The 20,469-nt window shown below is 35.9% G+C and overlaps 1 protein-coding gene across 1 annotated transcript in view; it reads right to left on the minus strand.

Annotated features, from left to right (window-relative positions):
* Positions 1-20,469, minus strand: part of PKHD1 (PKHD1 ciliary IPT domain containing fibrocystin/polyductin) — a 475,560-nt gene that overhangs the window by 143,257 nt on the left and 311,834 nt on the right. Inside the window, exons 54-55 of the mRNA XM_007095512.3 lie at positions 18,993-19,080; positions 1,077-1,231 (exon numbers count right to left, since the gene is read on the minus strand). Coding sequence (XP_007095574.2) covers positions 1,077-1,231; positions 18,993-19,080 — 243 coding nt within the window. The remainder of the gene's footprint in view (positions 1-1,076; positions 1,232-18,992; positions 19,081-20,469) is intronic.

Genomic DNA, 20,469 nt, shown 5'->3' on the forward strand with positions numbered 1-20,469 from the left:
TCCCTAACCTCCTTCCTTAAATTCATAGGCGTGTGACTTGAGTGTGCGGTTATACATTGTCTGTGGACCTCTTTCATGACAGTGAAGAATTCCAGACCGACTGAGGCAGTGACAGAGCTAAAGCAGCAATATATAGGAGTAAAGGGACAAAGAGCAGGGGCAGCATCCTCTTGTGATGGGTCTTAAGCTCAGCACTACCTGAAGGAGCCTCCTCAGGAACAGGAATGGAGCCCCTTTCTGGTTTGTTCCACTGCCCTCCATTTATAAGGCACCTTGCATCCTACTGGCAAAGGATACTGAATATTTCTCCCCTCTCTTCCACTTAAAAAAATCATCTTCAGAACTATGATTTAGAAATAGATTTAGACATAATCTTGTTGAATGCATGTATTTATCTCTCTCATATCAGAGACAAAAAGATATTCCCTAACCATTCTGTTTCCATGTTTTATTATTTATTAGAGTTCTTAAATTAAATGTATTTATTAGACTGAACCAGGAAACTCATGGCTATTTATCATTTATGTGCAAATATTTTAACTGTACATAGTGTATACTACTCTTCACACTTTTTTTGAGAAAAAAAAAGTGTTTGGCTGTTTATCTTTTTGTTAATACTAGTAGTAGTCAGTACATAAAGTATCTGGAAGGACACATCCTGAGCATGAAAAAAGAAGTCATTATTTACAATAACTACTGTATTCTAAGTGGTTGTGTGAGTCAGTGTGCCAAGAAGTGAACTGGAAATTCAGCTCCCATGAGGTTTATTCTGGCTAAGCCATGAAATTACCCAGTGACCTTGAACAAGATGCTTAATTTTTCTGCTTACTTCTAGATTTGCCATTAAAAATAAAAAACAAAACAAAACAAAATCCTTCACATCTAAGTGTTCTTTAAAAGTTAGGCAATAAAATTAATGAAGGAATAGAGGTAAAACCTTCTAGGACAGGTCTAGGGAGCAGCAAGGTATTATCCATCCTTCTGAATGGCCATTGGACACAGGATCCCCAGTCAGGTTGCTGTACACATTCTTCCCGGTCCATCCACTTTCCTTAACCAACAAACCAAAGCCTTACCAATGTGTCGATGTTTGAGCCGTTCATAGATCCTAATATGGTGAGCCTTGACTTCTTTCACAGTGAGGACTTCTGCTTCATGAGGCTCATAAGAAGAGGAGCTAAGGATGATTTTGTCATGGGGTTGCCAATCCACTGTGTCCTCAACTATAATTCTGTAATAGCATAAAAATGGTATCAAGTATACTGAGAGTGCAACACAGATCACCTACTAGTTCCAAAGAGAAAAGGAAATCCACTACAACCACCAATTCCCACCAAGGAGATTGAGTTAGAAATAATAAGCCAAGACAGAGAAAAAGGGCTTTTGTGAAAAATTTAATGCTCATGAAATCACTGGTCTGACTTATGTGTACAAGGATAGCAAAGATATTCTCCAGCCATGAAGTACATGACAAATGAATAAGAGTAAAAGTTCCAGTTTAATATACGCCAACTACACATGGTTTCTTAGAATGGATATCTTCTTCCCTGATTGGGAAACAGTTTGAATAATAAAGATATTTCTGAAAAAAACCTTTCTCAAATTTTCTGAAGAACTATTATGCCATTTTTGGACAACTTATTATCATGCATTAAGTCTCATACCTTCATGGTCAGACAGATATAATGTCTATCCTAAAGGTGTCACGTATTAGCTACATGACCTTAAGAAGTCACATAACTTTCCTGAGTTTCATATCTTCATGTGAAAAATGACAATATTGAAAGCTTCCCTCTGACATCCCAGTGCTAGTGTAGGGACTAATGGTATACATTTATTGAGTGTGCTGTGTTCTAAGCGCTGTGCTGTCTCCACAATATAAACAGTAATAGTTTGATCATTTTTGTTTGTTTGTTTTTTAACTCCCATCAGGTAAAACTTTTGTTCAGTCTTTCGCTGCTGCCTAGCTTTTCCTAGTGAATATGTCTGCTTCACAGTCATTGCCATCTTCAATGGCATAAGTTTATTTTAATAACCTGACTCTTTTGTTAACATCCACATTTTATCCAGCATTGACAATAGATTCTCCTCTACCTTTCAATGTTCATCCAGGCAACGGGTCCATGAAACATCTATTGATTGAACAATTGGTATGCACCAGACTCTACAGTAGGTGATAGAGGCAAAATGCAAATAAAACATGTCATTTGTATTTTTTAATAGACTAGATTTTGACTAGTAGACATCTTTAAAGAGTTTACTGCAAGGGAGGAAAAGTACACAATTTCTATATAATATGAACAGCAAATAAATAAATAAATAAATAAATAAATAAATAAATAAATAAATTACAGGGATCATTTGTGGGCCAATGGTGAGAGTCTGCTTTGAACCAAAGATTCTAACGAATTCACATCTGTGCACCTGAGGTTGGAGAGTCAGGGAGAGAGTCACAGAGGAAAATAAAAAGATTACTATCAATTTTTGCAGTTTTAATGAAAGAAATTAGTCTTATCTTTGTTCCTGATTTGTGGTGATACCTAAGTTACAGAATGTTAAAGCAACTGCTGGTTTTTAAAGGCAAAGTAACTAATGTCCAAGAGATAAGAGGCACCTGGGGTGCTCAATCAGGTAAGCGTCCAACTTCGGCCCAGGTCATGATGTCACGACTCATGAGTTCAAGCCCCACATCAGGCTCTGTGCTGACAGCCAAGAGCCTAGAGCCTGCTTCAGATTCTGTGTGTGTGTCTCTCTCTGCCCCTCCCCTGCTCACTCTCTGTCTCTGTCTCTGTCTCTCTCTCTCAAAAATAAACATTAAAAATATTTTTTAATTATTAAAAAAAAATTGAGTCCGAGAGATTAAATAACAAAACTCAAGACTAGTTTGAATTAGGACAAAGGAGGACTCCTGATTAAGTCCAGGTTCTTTCCACTAAATGACATTGCCTCACCTGTCTGACTTGTAGTCCTTCCCTGGCTAAATGGTAATGAAAAGCAATACCCCCACATCTCAGAATGATATAAAGATAATCCATGAAATTATGGAAAGTCTGTGACTTATACAATGGAATACTATGGAGTCATTTAAAAGGTACATTGTTGCAGAGCATGAATTATAAGGCATTTTGTTCATGATGTACGGAGTAAAAAAATCAGAATATAAAACAATATGCCCACTTTGTTTTTCAAATAAAAATAACACACACACACACATACACACACACACACACACAAGACAGGAAAGATACACTGTAAAATGCTAGCCCGCCTATAGATGATGAGTTTAGTAGTGATTTTTCACTTAAATCTAAATTTTCTAATTTAACAGGTAAGAAAAAAATACTTTTTTAAAAAGAAAATAAGGCTATGGATATAAAGTCACACCAAAGTCAATGAGCAGCACAATTGAAACTGATCCTTTCCTTCATAGTCAGTATTACCTGGATAATCTTTTTTATTATTATCTATACTGCTGAATAAAGTTCTTCAGACAATAGGTACCATAATGTTCTGAAGAGTTTCTTGTGGAAAGAATTGAAACTCATTTCTTGTGGACGCAGGGAATTTTTAGGGCAGGGTCTGTGAGTTCTAAGCTCACCCCAAGACCGTCAGCCACAGTGTGGTCTCTCCACAGGACACAGCACAGCAATACATGAGATCTTTTTCCCAGAGGCCCATGAGGCAACAGGAGGGCTCACACCACTCCTACGGACTTCCAGAGAGCTCCACCCAGGCCTAAAGAGAGCCCCTGACCCTGGAGTTGGGTGGTATAAGTGTCCCTCCGCCTCTCTCTCAGGATGCCTGCTTGCAAGCCCCACCTGGTTAGGCCAGGATGTGTGTGGATGACCGCCCCAAGCCACTCAGCTCCTGCTGGGACAGACTCCATCTTTCACCCAGACAGCCCTTGCTACAGCTCTGGTACTTTCTGTACTGGGAGTAGTTGTGTGTGATGTTGGTAGGAGATAGAGCCCACCATGCTTGCCTGTTTCAGACTATTTTTGTTTAGAAAGTAGTGCATGTTCTTTAATGTACAAAAGACAAGAGTGAATGAAACATTCTCACATTTATTTACACCATTACCTAGTTCTTCATATTAACTCTAAGTAGGTAGTAATTTAGGGATTGAAAAAGAAATAAAAACCAAAAAGTTATGTTCTACCCTGTCTATTCTACATTGTGTCTGCACTGTGTACTCACAGAGATGGCTACTTTTACTTCACCATGCAGGAATTTAATTGTATATAAAACTGAACCTCTCAGAAGCTGAGAGAGACTAGAAGCAATGGGTCCATATCCCAGTGCATTATCCTACAATTTAAACAGTGATGCAGCTACCAGCTTATAACTTTTAGGGACTACAATCAAGGCAGTGTATGATATGGTAAAGATAGATACATGTCCTTATACATTTGCCAAAACCCACAGAATGTACAACTCAAAGAGTGAACCCTAATGTAAACTAAAACAAATAAAATCTCATTCCCCAACTTCCTTAAATAAGGCTTCTGCTCCAGCCAGATGAATTTGCTCACTCTCTCAGGAAATAGCTATGTGCTTCTCACCTGTCACTTAAAATACTTTTGTCCTTACCCTGCCCTTCAGCCTCATTCTTAAAAATTGACTGAAGTTCCTTTCCCTTCAAGAAATCTTCCCATGGGAGTCATTTCACTGAACACCCAACCCCTGCTTCTGTTCCACCACAATCTTGACACAATGGATACTGCTGCCTTGCAATTGGTTTTATACTCTTGCCTTCTGTGGCTATTCAACTCTGATACTCGAAGGTAATATTTAATGAAAATATGACTACCTAGTTATATAAACCCTATATCACATAGCAATGTTCTCAACAAAAAGAAAAAAAGACCTATTGAAGTTAGTAGCCCAAATTTTATATTAAACATATAAACGAACTTATGCTGACCTTTTCCATTAAGGCTTCTGAAACGTTTTAAGTTCATGAACATTAATCTCTTCTCTATACTCCAGAAGCCTTGGGAATCTGTATCTCATAAGGACCATACATATATGGCAAAGGAGTATGGCCCCTTCTGTTCTGTGTCCACATAGCCACAGTGGTAACTTCAAAGAAAATGGTGGTCCCAATTATCAATAACTTAGATGGTTCTGTTGGTCTGGGTGAGTATCAGTTTTCCTTAAATTCCAACATCCACACTTCCCATTGATGGTCTTCTACTATTTGGTTACCCTTCAACTAGCCCAGCTATCTGATTAATACTAATAAGAGTCCTATAGCTACAGGGGACAAGATAGACCTTTCTGTTCTGAGCAAAACACACCTAAAACAATAAATAAACAAAAATATTAAAAGAGCTGTTTGCAACATAACTGGACCCAAATGAAAAGACACAGGAAACTATGAATAATCACTGCAAAAGTCTCCCAAAAGAAAACCTTTAAAAATCTATAAACAAGATGCCAGCACAGTTTTCTTTATTTAGGCACTAACATTTTATCTAGTTTTGAGAAAATATCATATTTTTGGCCAAAAGAACATAATTACAAAAAAAAGAAAAAAATGTATAGTTTCAAATTTCATTTAAAAAGTTTTAACAACCATGCATAAAGCATTCATATATAAACACCTACAACTTAAATGGGTTTGTTAACTAAACATCAGGGAGGTCTTAATGATGACAGCTGCATTTGACCACAGGCTCAATGTCCCAGATGCCAACATGTTTTCTTCCCAGGAACAGGGATAGCCATAGATAGACTTCTAACACTGAAGGCTTGCTTTTACACTTCCCTTTATTTTTTTTTTTTCATTTTTTTCAGTTCCAGGAAATGTACTGCAGACCCTCAGCTGGCATTAGACTATGTGAGGTATTGAAGAAATGGAATTCTGTAGCAATGCAGACATTGATGATGATAGGAAAAGCTATCAAAAATGGCAACTATTTGTCTACCTGGCTTCCTTTCTCCTTTATTCGATGAAATCCACCACGTCTTTTCTGAGATCTGCTCTCCTTAACCGCCAACCTAATTAAATGTCCTAGTGAGCGCTACTGATTATAATCCCACAAACCCTTTGCTGACAGGTGGGCAAGGGATCTAACCTGCCTTTGTTTGGGAAAGTCCATCCCTTGGGCTTCATTTTATCAGCTTTACTGAGGTATAGTTGACCAACAAAATATAAGATATTTAAAGTGCACAATGTGATGATTCGGTATATGTATACGCTGCAAAAAGATGACCCTCATCAAGTTAATGAACACATCCAACACCGCACATACTTACCTTTCTTCATGTGAGAATATTTAAGTTCTACTCTCTTAGCAAACTTCAATTATACAATACAGTGCTATCAACTACAGTTGCCTGGACTTTTGCACGGAAACTAAGGGAAGAGAAAAACTTATTCTCTCTAGTGGTAAAGCTAGGAAAAGCCTGACAGGTCTGGGTTCACTTGTACCCTACAGAATGTAGAAACCTTTTCTTCCATAGATGCAAATGAGGTTGAAATAGAGAAATTAGAGAGTTGTGGGAGGTCCTGGCACTATCTCCCGAATGGATTAGAAAGGCTACTTTTACTTATTTTTACTATTAGCACAATAACTAGCATGTCCCGAGACAAATTATGAGCCAGAAACTGGCTAAGCACTTTACATTCATCGATTCACTTATTCCTTATAATTACTCTATTAGCAAGGCAGTTTTTCCTTGTATCATAGAATAAGAACTTGAGGGTTAGAAAGAATAGTTTACTCAAAAAATGACACATTTAGCTCATTACACAATTAGAATTATTACAGTCTGCCTTCTCCCAAAGTTCAAGCTTTTTTCATTGTAGTGTACTATTTCCAACCTACGTTCCTAACTCATGTGACTTTTCTCAGCATGGAGACAATAGCCAGTTTGAGATTAGGGCCCACCAGTTCACTGGACCAGACAGAATCATCTTTTTTTATTATTATTATTTCATTTTTAATCATTATTTATTTTTGAGAGAGACAGAGTGCAAGTGTGGAAGGGGAAGAGAGAGAGAAGGAGACACAGAATCCAAATCAGGCTCCAGGCTCTGAGCTGTCAGCACAGAGTTGGACACAGGGCTTGAACCCACAAACTGTGAGATCATGAACTGAGGCAAAGTCAGATGCTCAACCTACTGAACCACCCAGTTGCCCCAGAATCATCTTCTTTTGAAGGCTACATATATAATCCTAAACTCCTGCCAATAAATGAAGAAGGCCACCAAATCTGTATTCTAATATTTCTTGAACTAAATTGTTATAGAATAATAATGAAGTTTGAGTAATAAGCGAAATAAATTATGGTGGTTTTTAAAAATAAATGTAAGATTCTCATTTATTAGATGATATGACACTGAATCAAGAGGCTCAATAAATTCTGATTTCCAGAAAAGACACATCCATTCAAGGTAGCAGGCATTTATTAAAAGTTTTCTTTGTGTACTGCAGTGTACTAGAGGCCGAGCAATATAGAGACTCAATAAAAAATATTATGTTTCTGCTCCTGTAGAAGCCACTTGGAGGAAGAGGACACAGACACCTTAAGTAGCTTAGTATCAGTCACAAGGAAGCCTATTTTTATTAAAATGATAAAGCAGAAAACCACATTCCATCGCTGAGATGGTAAGAAAACAATGTGTGCTGGAAGGGAGATCAAAGGTCTTGCGGAAGATGTGGTGAATTATAAGGATAAGCAGGAAATATAAAGGTGAGAGGAGGTGCAAGAGCACTGTGGTCCCCCTTATTTTATTTATCAAGTTTTTAGGGAGTTGGGTAAAAACAGTTGTTCTTGAGAGTCCTGTGTGAAGTGGGAATATATCAGAAAGGAGAACAGGAAGTAACCAAACAATATACATCCAAAGAAAACCATCAGGAATTTGATACAGGAGACAGTAAAAAAGATAAAGTCAGGGCTGATGTCAGTAAAGAAGGCCACGGTCCGGGGGGAAAGGTTGAGGTGGCAAATGATTTGTTATTTGATTCAGAGATATTTCCTTATAAATAACAGAGTAAATTGATGCATTACTCAAGAAACATAGGGAACAAGAGGATGAAGGGACTGGGTAATATCTATACACTTTCTTTAAAAACCAAATGAGATGGGGCGCCTGGGTGGCTCAGTAGGTTTGACTTGGGCTCAGGTCATGGTCTCACGGTTCTTGGGTTCGAGCCCCACCTCTGACAGCTCAGAGCAAAGAGCCTGCTTTGGATTCTGTCTTCCTCTCTCTCTGCCCCTCCCCTGCTCAGGCTCTGCCTTTCTCTCTCAAAAATAAATAAACATTAAAAATTTTTTTTTCAAAGCAAATGAGAAAAGGAATAAGAAAAATATGAGAACTTCTGAAGAAAGTTCCCCATAAACCTACTTTTCTCCCAGTTTCTTCTTCCTAGTGGACGAGAGCCGTCCTCATTCAGTTGCTCAGGTCAAAACTTTTACGGTAATCTTGGGACTTTACTTTTCCTTCTACCCAATCCATCAGCAAATCATGTTTCCTCTGTTCAATGCGTATTTCACCATCCCATCCTCCTCCTTCATGACCACCCTAATCTAAGCCACCAGCTTGTGTCACTTGAAAGACGGCAATGTCACTGCAGTGTCCTAACAGTCTCTCTGCTTCCACCCTTGATCCTGCAACACTCGGTTCCCCACACAGCATGAGTCAGATGCAAACATAAACTGGACCCTGTCCCCGCTCTATTCAAACTCCTGCCATGACCAGGATAAAATCTAAAACCTTTATCATAGGATTGATTAAGTAACAATTGAATTTCAAAGAATACTTGTTCACCTTTAAATGACTCACAGTACAACATCTACTTAATACTTCTAATGGGTAAAAAAAATAATTTCTTTAAATCTAAGTATAAATATAACTTCTCTTGACTGATCTGAAATCCTCAAAATCCAACATGTTCTTCATCAGCCTCCCCCAAGGTCAATTTAAGCAAGCAACTATAAAAAGTAACTTAATTTAGAGATCAATTTGTATAGTATCGTATAACAAAAGAAAATAATATTGTTTCAAATATCTTACTAAGCCTACTGCCATTGGTAGTATAAGAAATACGTATAAATTTATAAAGTTAATATGAGGGGCACTGGGGTGGCTCAGTTCATTAAGCATCCGACTTCAGCTCTAGTCTTGATCTCACAGTTCAGGGGTACAAGCCCCGCATCAGGCTCTGTACTGACAGCTCAGAGCTGGACACTGCTTCGGATTCTGTGTCTCCCTCTCTCTCTGCCCCTCCTCTGCCCATGCTCTGTCTCTATCTCTCTCTCAAAAATAAATAAACATTAAAAACATATATAAAGTTAACATGAAATTTTTCCTCTGGAGATTTAACTTTAACATTCTTCATATAATAAACCAATTATACAAAAATAAATTCAGACATGCAATTCTGTTGCCAAAAGTCCATAAAGAGGTCTGAGTAAAATCTGTCCCCATAACAATATATTAGAAAGACATATTAAACTGACTTTTTAAAATATTTTTTTAAAGTGTATTAACTTATTTAGAGAGAGAGAGAGAGAGCCAGCAGAGGAGGAGTAGCGAAGAAGGGAGAGAGTATCCCAAGAAGGCTCTGCACTGTCAGCACAGAGCTCAACGTGGGGTTCAAATTCACCAACCCTGAGGTCATGACCTGAACTGAAACCAAGAGTCAGACGCTTAACTAACTGAGGCACTCAGGCTCCCCATAAGCTGACTTTTAAAATAAAGAAGACCAGAGGTCAATGTTTAAAGAAATGGTTTGAACAAGGTCTGTACTCCAGTTAATACTATACTAACATCACCTTGCTGGATTTTATAATGTTTAGGTTATGAAATATATCAACAGAGAATTCTGAGTGAAGGGTACATGAGAACTCTGTACTAGTTTTGCAACTTCTTGTGAGGCTTCAATTATTTTACATTTTTAAAAGGTTTAAAAAAGGAAGGCTCTCCATAAAATAACTGCACTGTGATCATTACATATCATCCATATAAACTCATTAAAAATTCATCATGACTCATACTAAGAAGTTTGGTTTTTAATATTTGTATCATACAGAACACTAGAATACAAGCAATGGAATCAGACAAACCATGTTAAAAAAATAAAAATCAGCCCCAGGAACTCCTAGCTTGGAGTTCCAAACTTATAAACTTGGAAATTTTACTTAATTTGTCTCTCCTCAGTTTTCGTATCTGTAAATGCATATAACAATACCTGACATAGCACGGAGAGGTTTAAATGAGATAATGTACATAAAATGTTTGGTAGATGCCTGACATGGAGTAAACCCACATAAGAAGAACTCAATAAATGGTAGTTATTATAGATCGTTTTCATTAATAAAATTGAGTTTCTTTCAAAATAGCCTGTAGCTGACTGTGGATTACATTTCTAACACATTCTTTAAAGAAAAATCCATTCATAATGGCTCGTGCCAAATTCCAGCTTGCTAACCTTATAATTAAAGTTTCCTGTTTATCCTTGCTTGAAATGCCTACTTCACAGATCCTTTTGGGTATCAGGCACTTCAAAGTCAACATGACCAAATCTAAACTCATAATGTTTTCCCCAAAATTTAATCCTCTTTTTGTGAATGGCCCCACCATCCATCTCTGCAGTCCAGAAACCAAGAGAGTGCCTCACATCCCACACATCTTATATTTTTTTATCTCCTGTCTCTAAATCTGCCCACTTCTCTCCATTGGTACTTCGGCTCCTGACTATAGGTTACACTCTCTCTTGCTTGCACCTCCTAAGTAGTGTCCCTAGATCCATTTTTGATGCCTGCTGTTGTCTGCATTGTACCTAAAACGATTTTTTTTTTTTTTAGATATAGAAATGTGTTTATGAGCACTCCCTCCTATCCATACTATCCTCTTAGAAACTTAACAACAGTTTTACAATGCTCTTAGAGGGTAAAAACTAAAATTCTTGATATTGCCAGTGAATATGTCCTGACCCATATCTACTCCTTGGAACACTATTGTGCTCGGCCCTTGCTCTCCAAATCAGCCAACCTAACCTTCCTCCAAGTCCCTTGTGTGGTCCATTCTTCCTCCCAATACAGAATCACCCCTTGGGCCTCTGCTTCTCAGTCATCTGTACTGACTCTTTCTCTATCATTTTCTCTTTTTCTTAAGGTTAAAACAATTTTTTTTTGAGACAGAGGAGGGAGAGGGGCAGAAGGAGAGAGAGAGAAACCCAAGAAGGCTCTGTGCTCAGTGTGGAGGATGACATGGGGATTGATCCCACGGCATCAAGACTTGAGCAAAAATCAAGAGTCAGATGTTCAACCAACTGAGCCACCCAGGTGTCCCTTTCTCTATCAACTTCTAAAGATTTAGACCAACCCCAGTCTCATTTCCAGGCTCCAATTTGCTCCTCTGCCTGTCTTCTTGATCAGTGATATCATCTACTTCCTGGAAGACTCCCATCATTTACTATAAGAGCCCTAAATTACATATCTAATTGTCTCCTTGATATCTTCAGTTCATGTCTCCCACTTGGCATGTCCCTGCCACCTTCCACCTTGGCATATCTGTTCCTCTTCTGGTCTTCCCATCTCAGTGCATGTTTTCACCATCCACCAGGTTGCTCAAAAGATCTGAAGCACTTCCCTCACCTCAACATTCAGTTCATTGGCCTGTCCAGACAGTGCTAGCTCTTCTCTCCATCTCCATTGGCTCCTCCATGGTCCTCCAAGGTCAAGCTGCCATGATGCTTGGCTTCAACTGATCTCCAAACTCATAGCCCAGCTTCTGATTTTTTCCCCCACCATTCATCATATTTATAGCAGCCAGAGTGATTTTCAACACATAAGTCACATTCTGTCAATTGCCTTCTAAACTCCTCAGTGATTTTCCCCTCTGACCTCTCACACCTAAACAAGATATCATGTGACTTGGCATCTACCATATCATACCACTCTCCCCTCTCCTCACTCTGGTACAGCTACAGTGATCTCTCTATACCTACTCCCCAAAGGCCACTTCAGAGACAATACTGGATGTCCCTCCTTCATTGAGTTCTCTATCCCATTCTCATCAAACAGCAGGAAGCCTCCTACCATTCAGATCTCAGCTCAAACTTTTCTTCTCCAGAAAGGTCTCCCACATCCAGTTAGTCTAAAAGGGTACCCCATACACTCCACAGTTATTCTTTATCATACCACCTGTTGCTTTCCTTACTAGCACACTTTATAATCTGCAGCTATGTTGTTTGTATTTCTGTATTAGCTTCTTTATTGTCTCTCTATGAAGATATAAACTCCCAGAGGATAGTGATCTCTCCAAATTTGGCTTTACATATATCGTACTTACAACTACACCTAATACATAGTAAGTACCCATCAGATATTTGTTGAATGACTCAGTGCTGTTTGCTCTCACTGGTGTGCTCTTTCCACACAAACCCGACCCCACTTTGCTTAATTAAAGGCCATTCATTTTTTAGTTCCCACCTCTGAAATCACTCTGCAGGAAGCCTTTCTCCAACCTCCATTACTGCCTCAGGATCCCATATTCATGTTTTCAGAATCCTATAAAGCCCTCCTTCATAGCATTTATCAGATATGTATTTTTACATTTACTTTATATTTATTTCATTAATGTCTGGGTGCAGAGTCATGTCAATTTTTACTTATTATTGTATCTCTAGGCCATAACTCAATGTTTGACATAGGGTAAGAATTCACAAAAATTATGTTGAATAAAAACAATAATATTGTTCAAAAGTAATAACTACTTTATGAAGAAATTCTGTACATAAAGAAAAGCATACCAGAGCAGGAGCTAACTATCATCTCTCCCACAGGAATCCTTGCTATGCTGTATGTCCTTCCAGACATCTCTATCCACCTAGATGCACACATAAATGCTATTTTAGTTTATTTGCAAAAGTAGGCTAATATTAGCCTGAATGCCCACATATCCTCCCCTTTGTCAACATGGATTTCAATCTTCCCCTTTGGTAATTAAGCACTTTAAATAGTGCTTAATTTTGTTTTAATTAACATTTATTTCAACTCTACTAGGGAAGAACATTTTTCTATATGCTTCATAGTCAAATGTATGTCTTCTTTTGGGGCTCGTGTATTCAAACCCTTTAATGATTACTCTTCTAGTATGTTCATATTGCTTTCCTTTAATTCCTAAGTATTCTTTACATAAAAAAGTATTAGCCCTCCATCTGTACTATTATAAATTGTAAATATTTTCGGGTTTATCATCTGCCTTCACATTTTGTAATTGGCATGCAAAAATACTGATTTTCATGTTGTCAAATCTATGACTTCTTCCTGTTACAACTGTTGCATTTTTATAAGAAAGGTCTCCCCTCCTTTAATATTACATAATGCTTACTTAAACATTCTTCAAATAATTTTATGAGCTTTTACATTTAATTTTTTAATCCATCTATAATTTTTTTAAGCGAAGCACAATTTGAGAACTTAATTTTATAGTTTTCCAAAGTGTTTACCAATTACTCCAGCACAAGTCTGCAGCTAAATTGAAATGCTAATTTGTTCAAATTCTAAGTGGTAACGCATATCTGAGCCTATTGCTAGGCATTCTCCTCTGTTTTGGTGCCAACAGCAATAAGGTAATTATTCACATTAAAGGAATATATTTTTTCTAGAAATAACTGGTAATGTTGGCTATCTTTAAGTGTTTATTATTCCAAAAGACTTAGAATTATTGAATCAGATTTCAAATGAATATATTTGGCTTGTGATTAAAATTGCATTAGATTTGGGGCACCTGGGTGGCTCAGATGGTAAAGTGTCTGACTCTAGATTTCCACTCAGGACATGATCTCACGGTCTGTGAGTTTGACCCTGTGTTGGGCTCTGCTCTAACAATATGGAGTTTGCTTGAGATTCTCTCTCCCTCCCTCTCTCTCTCTCTCTCTCTCTCTCTCTCTCTCTGCCCCTCCACTGCTCCCACACTCTCACTCTCAAAATAAAGTTTAAAAAAAAACTTGCATTAGATTTTAAACTACTGAGTCTTTCCACTGATATTATGCACCACCATTTATTTTACTCTTTTATATCTCTTACCAGTGCTTTATAGCTTTGTTTCCATTGCTCCTGCCATTTTTCTTAAGTTTATTTCCAGATAATTTAAATTGAAATTTAAAATAGGATTTTACATTAAAATACTCAAAAGCTATTGATTTGTGCATTTACTGAATGCAACTGGTAGTTTTTCAGATTCTCTACTGTGCTAGGACAAAATATATATAATCTACAAATCTGATAATCTACAAACTGATAATTTGGATTTCTTTTAATAGTGACATCAAACACATTTTTTCCTTAACTCCATACATTGGCTAAAACTTTAATAATAATATTTAATGATTGTTACAATATACAGTAATTTTTAGTGTCAGTGTTTCCATAAAATAGAAAGTTGCTTGAAACAGATTTTTAATTATTTGTTTTATATCAGTATTTAAAGCAGTGATTCTCAACTAATGGCTAAACCACTCTATTAGGAAACATTGATTTAAAGGAATATCCTTGTAGTCTTAATTTACTGTTTATTCCAAGAATGCAAGCTGAATTTTATTAAATGTGTTTCAGTTTTGTACCAAATTGATCATGTTCTTAGTCCATATATATATGGTCCATATATATATATATACACATATATATGGACCATATATCTCTATATATATATATGGCTTCAATAAATTAAACCAAAGAATTATTTCATTTTAAACCATCCTTCTTTACTTGAATAAATTACAATCATGATTTTTCTTTTTTTCCCTAACAAACTGTTGGATTTCATTTGTTGCTGTTTTATTTAGGATTTTGTCATTTTTTTTACACTTAAATATTGCTCCAGTTTTCTTTCTTTTTTTTTTAGTTATCTTTACAGCTGTTTTAAAAATTATTTTACACTTCCTTTCTAATTGAAAAACTTCCATATTTTCCTATTCTATGGAATAGATCATACAACATAAAAAGTGTCTGATATTTTAATGATTCAAAGAATATGCCATAAATTTATTTCAGCCAAATGTATTCTTGGGAACAAATCTTTGGTAACTTCATGTCTTTAGCTTTTGTTTCAGCTATATTCTTCTGTAACCAATTATGATAATTTATATTCATACATATAACTCATATTTTTAAATTTCAGAATGGCACTCTATAATATACACATTTTTGTATTACAATTCTAATCTCTTTGGCATCTGTTATACTTGAATTATCATTTCAGATTTTACATATTGTTTTATTTGTATAATTAAGGTTGTTAAGGATTAAATCATTATCTCTAAAAAAAAAAAATTCAAGTCTACTAATTTCCTACTTTCTAATTCACCAATTTCTGCCTTTATCTTGCACCAATTAATTTCACTAGACTTACTGGTTATTTTGTTTATGGTTTCTCATATTGACAGCTTAATTTTTTTGTACTTTACTATTCAAAATGAAAGTATTTAATGTGATGGCATGTTGACCATGTCTCATGAAATACTGTCATTATTGTTATTACCTTAGCAATCTGCTGCAGAAATTTTCATATCTTTCATACAAAAGTTATTTAGAAGGTTTATTCTTTCTTTTCTGCTTTTTTATCTTGCAAGAGATTAAGATTGTTGGTTAAGATGTTTTCAACTTCATATTTATTTTATTGTGATCATATTCAACATCATTTTGGTTTACTAAAATTTATTAGGTTTATATTTATATTCTGAGATAAATTATATTTATATTCCTTGTATATATATATTGCCTTTATTATATTACTCAAATTTCTTCATGCTTTCTGTATAATTTTTAACCTAGTTTAAAAGTTAAAAACTCAAAGAGGTAAGTAAATGTCTTTCATTACCATCATTTTTCTATCAAGTTCATTTTTTTTTTTTTTTGAGATCTACTTTATAGATTTCTATATTATGTTATCTGGTATAAGATATAGGGTTTTTTTTTATATTCATTTATTTATTGCTGACAGACAGAGAGCACAAGCAGGGGATGGGCAGATAGAGAGGGAGACACAGAATCCAAAGCAGGCTCCAGCTCTGAGCTGTCAGCACACAGCCAAAGGCGGGGCTCGAACCCACAAACTGTGAGATCAAGACCTGAGCTGAAGTTGGATGCTTAACTGACTGAACCACCCAAGTGCCCCTGGTATAAAACTTTCTTGACTATTGGGATCTCCCTAGAGAATGAGGTCTTATTATTAATGTAAAATGTATTTATTTTATACATTTTATTTTTTCTTTTCTTATAATTTTAGTCTTTTTGTTTTTATTTCAATGATTCATTTTATTCAGTGAATTTTGGATATTTAATTAAATATTTAATTAAAATATTTTTTCTACAGTGGTTTTGTTTTCCTCCAGTAAAAAAAAAGGTTGTGATTACATGTTGATATATTATCTAATTTTTTCCTACATAGGGTCATTTTTAAGAATCATATTTTCTTTTTATAACTGGAAGATTTATTCTTTCTTACTTCCATTGTCTTTTTACAACTTCTTTATTGTTCTAATTCTCTTACTATTTAATTTTATTGTGTTTTTGTGTTTTACTATTTATTTTATGGTTTCTTTCATTCTCTTATCTGTCTGGTGATTTGGAAGGTATATATCCTGTTTTAAACAACAAATTGACTCATATTTAATTCATCTGGCACTCATACCCCATTGCCAGTTTTCTATGGCCGTACTCCCAGGTAGTGAACCTAGAGTTTTATCTGAGAATTATGACCTGTGATGATTAGTTTATGTGTCAATGTGGTCTGGCTATAGTACCCAGTTATTCTATCAAACACTAACGTAGGTGTTGCTTCAAAAGTGTTCTGTAAATATGGCTAACATCTACAATGAACAGACTTTAAGTAAAGATCACCCTCAATAATGTGGATGGGCCTCATCAATCAGTTGGAAGGCCTTAAAAGCAAAACTGAAGTTTCCATGAGGAAGAGGAAATTATGCCTCAAGACAAAGCTCAAGAGTTTGCAGCCTATCAACCTGCCAACATTATTTTGAACTTACCAGTACTCATAAGCATGTGAGCCAATTTGTTCAAATACATCTCTTTATATATACTATTATATATGCTAATATATATACATACATATATATACATATATATACATATAATATATGTATTCTACATATACACACACATAACCTATGTGTTATACGTATTTATATAAACAGAACCCTAATACATTAACTTTGCAAATTTTATGTAGTTTCTTTTATAAGAACAATTAGACTTTGTCTTATTTTAATAACCATATTTACAGTATGATATTTAATTTATTTCAATGCTTACCATTAAAATATATTTTTATATACCTTTACAGTATTCCTGAATTGTATTTTTATTTGTGAACTTTAAATCAGTTTAATCTTTTTATTAGAAAACTTTTTGAGGGACACCTGGGTGGCTCAGTTGCTTGCAAGCATCTGACTCCTGATTTGGGCTCAGATAGTGATCCCAGAGTTGTGGGATCAAACCCCATGTCAGGCTCTTGTGCTGAGCATGGAGCCTGCTTAAAATTCTCTCTCTCTCTCTCTCTCTCTCTCTCTCTCTCTCTCTCTCCCTCTGTCCCTCCCCCACTGGTACACACATTGACTCTAATTTTAAAAATTAAAAAAATAAAAAAATAGAATACTTTTTAAAAAAAATTTTTCAGTTCTTAAAAAGCAAAAAATACCTTTGTTTGTTTGTTTTTACATGTAAATAGCATTTAAGCAGAGTGTCCAATTCTTTGGTCATAATCTTTTTTTTTTCCCTAAAGATATATATATTTTACACCACTATCTTCCTATAGTTAATGGTGTAGAGAATTCTAAGGTTAACAAGCTTTATGTTCCCTTCTGTTTTTCTTTTACTTTTTTCACTGCTTTTTCTTGCACTGTAATTAAATGTACTGAAATTAAATGTAAGTACTCCGAGGTATTTTAGGTAGAGTTTTCGTTATTCTCTCTGTTGTATTTACTCTGGGCTCTTATTAAAAAGAGAAATTACTATGTGTACTTTGGATACCTTCTCTTTTATGATTTTTAAAATTTTTTTAACATTTATCCATTTTTTGACAGACAGAAAGAGAGCACAAGCAGGGGAGGGGCAGAGAGAGGGTGAGACACAGAATCCGAAGCAGGCTCCAGGCTCTGAGCCCTCAGCACAGAGCCCGATGCGGGGCTTGAACTCATGAAACGCGAGATCATGACCTGAGCCAAAGACTTAACCAATTGAGCCATCCAGGCGCCCTTCTTTTATGACTTTTGTCTCCTGATTTTGTCCTCTGCATTCAGGTAGATTCCATCAGTGTGTTCTTCATAGTGCTTATGCACTTTGGGGCAGCGGTGATTTCACTCTTTACCACTTCCAGTGAGTGCATTATTAAATTCTGTTGTTGCACTTTAAATTCCACAGAATTCCGGGCTCCTGAGTGGCTCATTCAGTTAAGCATTCGACTTTGGCTCAGGTCATGATGTCACAGTTTGTGAGTTTGAACCCCACATTGGGCTCTGTGCTGTCAGTGCAGAGCCTGCTCGGATCCTCTGTCCCCCGCTCTTTGCCCCTCACCTGCTCTTTCTCTCAAAAATAAGTAAATTTTAAATAAATAGATAAATTCCATAAGATTCTTCATATTCTTCATCTCAATCCTATTTTATTTTTCTCTCTCTTAACCAGCTATCATCTCAACTCAGACTATCATGATTTCACATTTTACTTTATCTAGTATCTCATATAATTCATATTTCTAAAGATTTATTGATAGCAGTAAACATGCATTATCTAAACTTTGCTCCTTAAATAAACTATAGCCTTTTCTGCCTTTGGTTGCTTTATTCTACCACAATTATGTTACAGAGATTTTTTTTTAATCTGTCCCTTATTTTACTGTTTATTCATCCTTGAGTTTTGAGTCTTAATCTAAAATTTAATTTCATGTTGTAACAAAATGTGAAACAGGAGCAAACTAAACAAACAAGTGCATTCCCTAACATACTCTCATTTCTTACCTCTCGTTGCCTGGGGCGATGTCGGCTGCAAGACGGGTCCAGGATTTCTTAGGACAAGCACCATGAAGTTGGACTTTCCCATATACCCCTGAAAGTAAAAGGAGGAACTGTTGGACAAGAAATTTTAGAGGATTAAGGCCACCTAAGTAAGGCTCATTAGAGAGGTTACTGTGCAGGATATGTTGTATAGAAACTACATATGAAGATGTCTATCTTATCAGACAAAGAATAAATTCTTCAAAACTTATTCTCATTCTCTCAAAAAGCTATAGAGAAATGAATGCTATACAACATCTAGTAATCCAAAAGTTGGGACCACTCCAATGGCTAACTAGTTACATTCTACCATTATGTGACTCCAAACCATTTGCAGTTCTGTTGGAAGTTAACTGGTTTTGATATTTTATGTTATCGGCTTCATTTTCCAAAAGGCAAGGGTAATTTTACTCCCTGAGGAAAGGGATTTGGTGCTATTAGCTTTGTTTTCAGTGGTTGGACCTCATATTTTTTTGTATTACAGATATCAAAGGATAGATCTCTAGCTCCTTTGTTTCAAAATATAATTTATTTCAGACTCATAAATTTAAGTCGTACCAGGGATATGCTTGATGCGGTCCAGTTTTATTCCTTCAGGTCTTTCCTCTTACGTGTTTTATTGCTGTTTAAAATCACATGTAGCACAATTCCTCATATTCCAATGGTCTCAAAATGTTTTGAGCAGAACCCAAGCAGTAACAAAATTATGATCATGCACTCCTAATGCATGTGTATTTATTTATTTTTAGATAAACATACACATATATGAATATCTTCACATATGATTCAATAAAAGTTCTAACATTTTCTTCCTGTACCCAAATGTATTGTTTGTTTATGCCTGGATTGGTACATAATATATCACTAATACTGAAATCTAAAGATTTCACAATTTTTAGCAGAAAACTTGAATTAAAAAAAACCCCAAATACCAGTAAGGTGCAAATACTATGCTTTGAGTTTTAATACAATGTAAGCAAAAAAATTTCTCAGTTAGAACCCAACCACCTGTTTATGTCACTATATTTTTTTCCATACTCTAATTCAGAAAAAGTCACAAAACTAAAAATCAGGATTAATGGAAATGCAACAAGTATTCTAACTTTTAAGACATGTCCTGGAATAATCGATCTTTCATAATGATAGTCATATATATATATATATATATATATGCCTATCTCTAAACATTTCATATGATATCATCATCATCATCTTTAAAAATATTCCACCTTTTTTTTTTTTTTTGGGCGCCTGGGTGGCGCAGTCGGTTAAGCGTCCGACTTCAGCCAGGTCACGATCTCGCGGTCTGTGAGTTCGAGCCCCGCGTCAGGCTCTGGGCTGATGGCTCGGAGCCTGGAGCCTGTTTCAGATTCTGTGTCTCCCTCTCTCTCTGCCCCTCCCCCTCCCCCGTTCATGCTCTGTCTCTCTCTGTCCCAAAAAT

This window comes from Panthera tigris, chromosome B2 (assembly GCF_018350195.1).
Source record: "Panthera tigris isolate Pti1 chromosome B2, P.tigris_Pti1_mat1.1, whole genome shotgun sequence".
NCBI classification, from domain to species: Eukaryota; Metazoa; Chordata; class Mammalia; order Carnivora; family Felidae; genus Panthera; species Panthera tigris.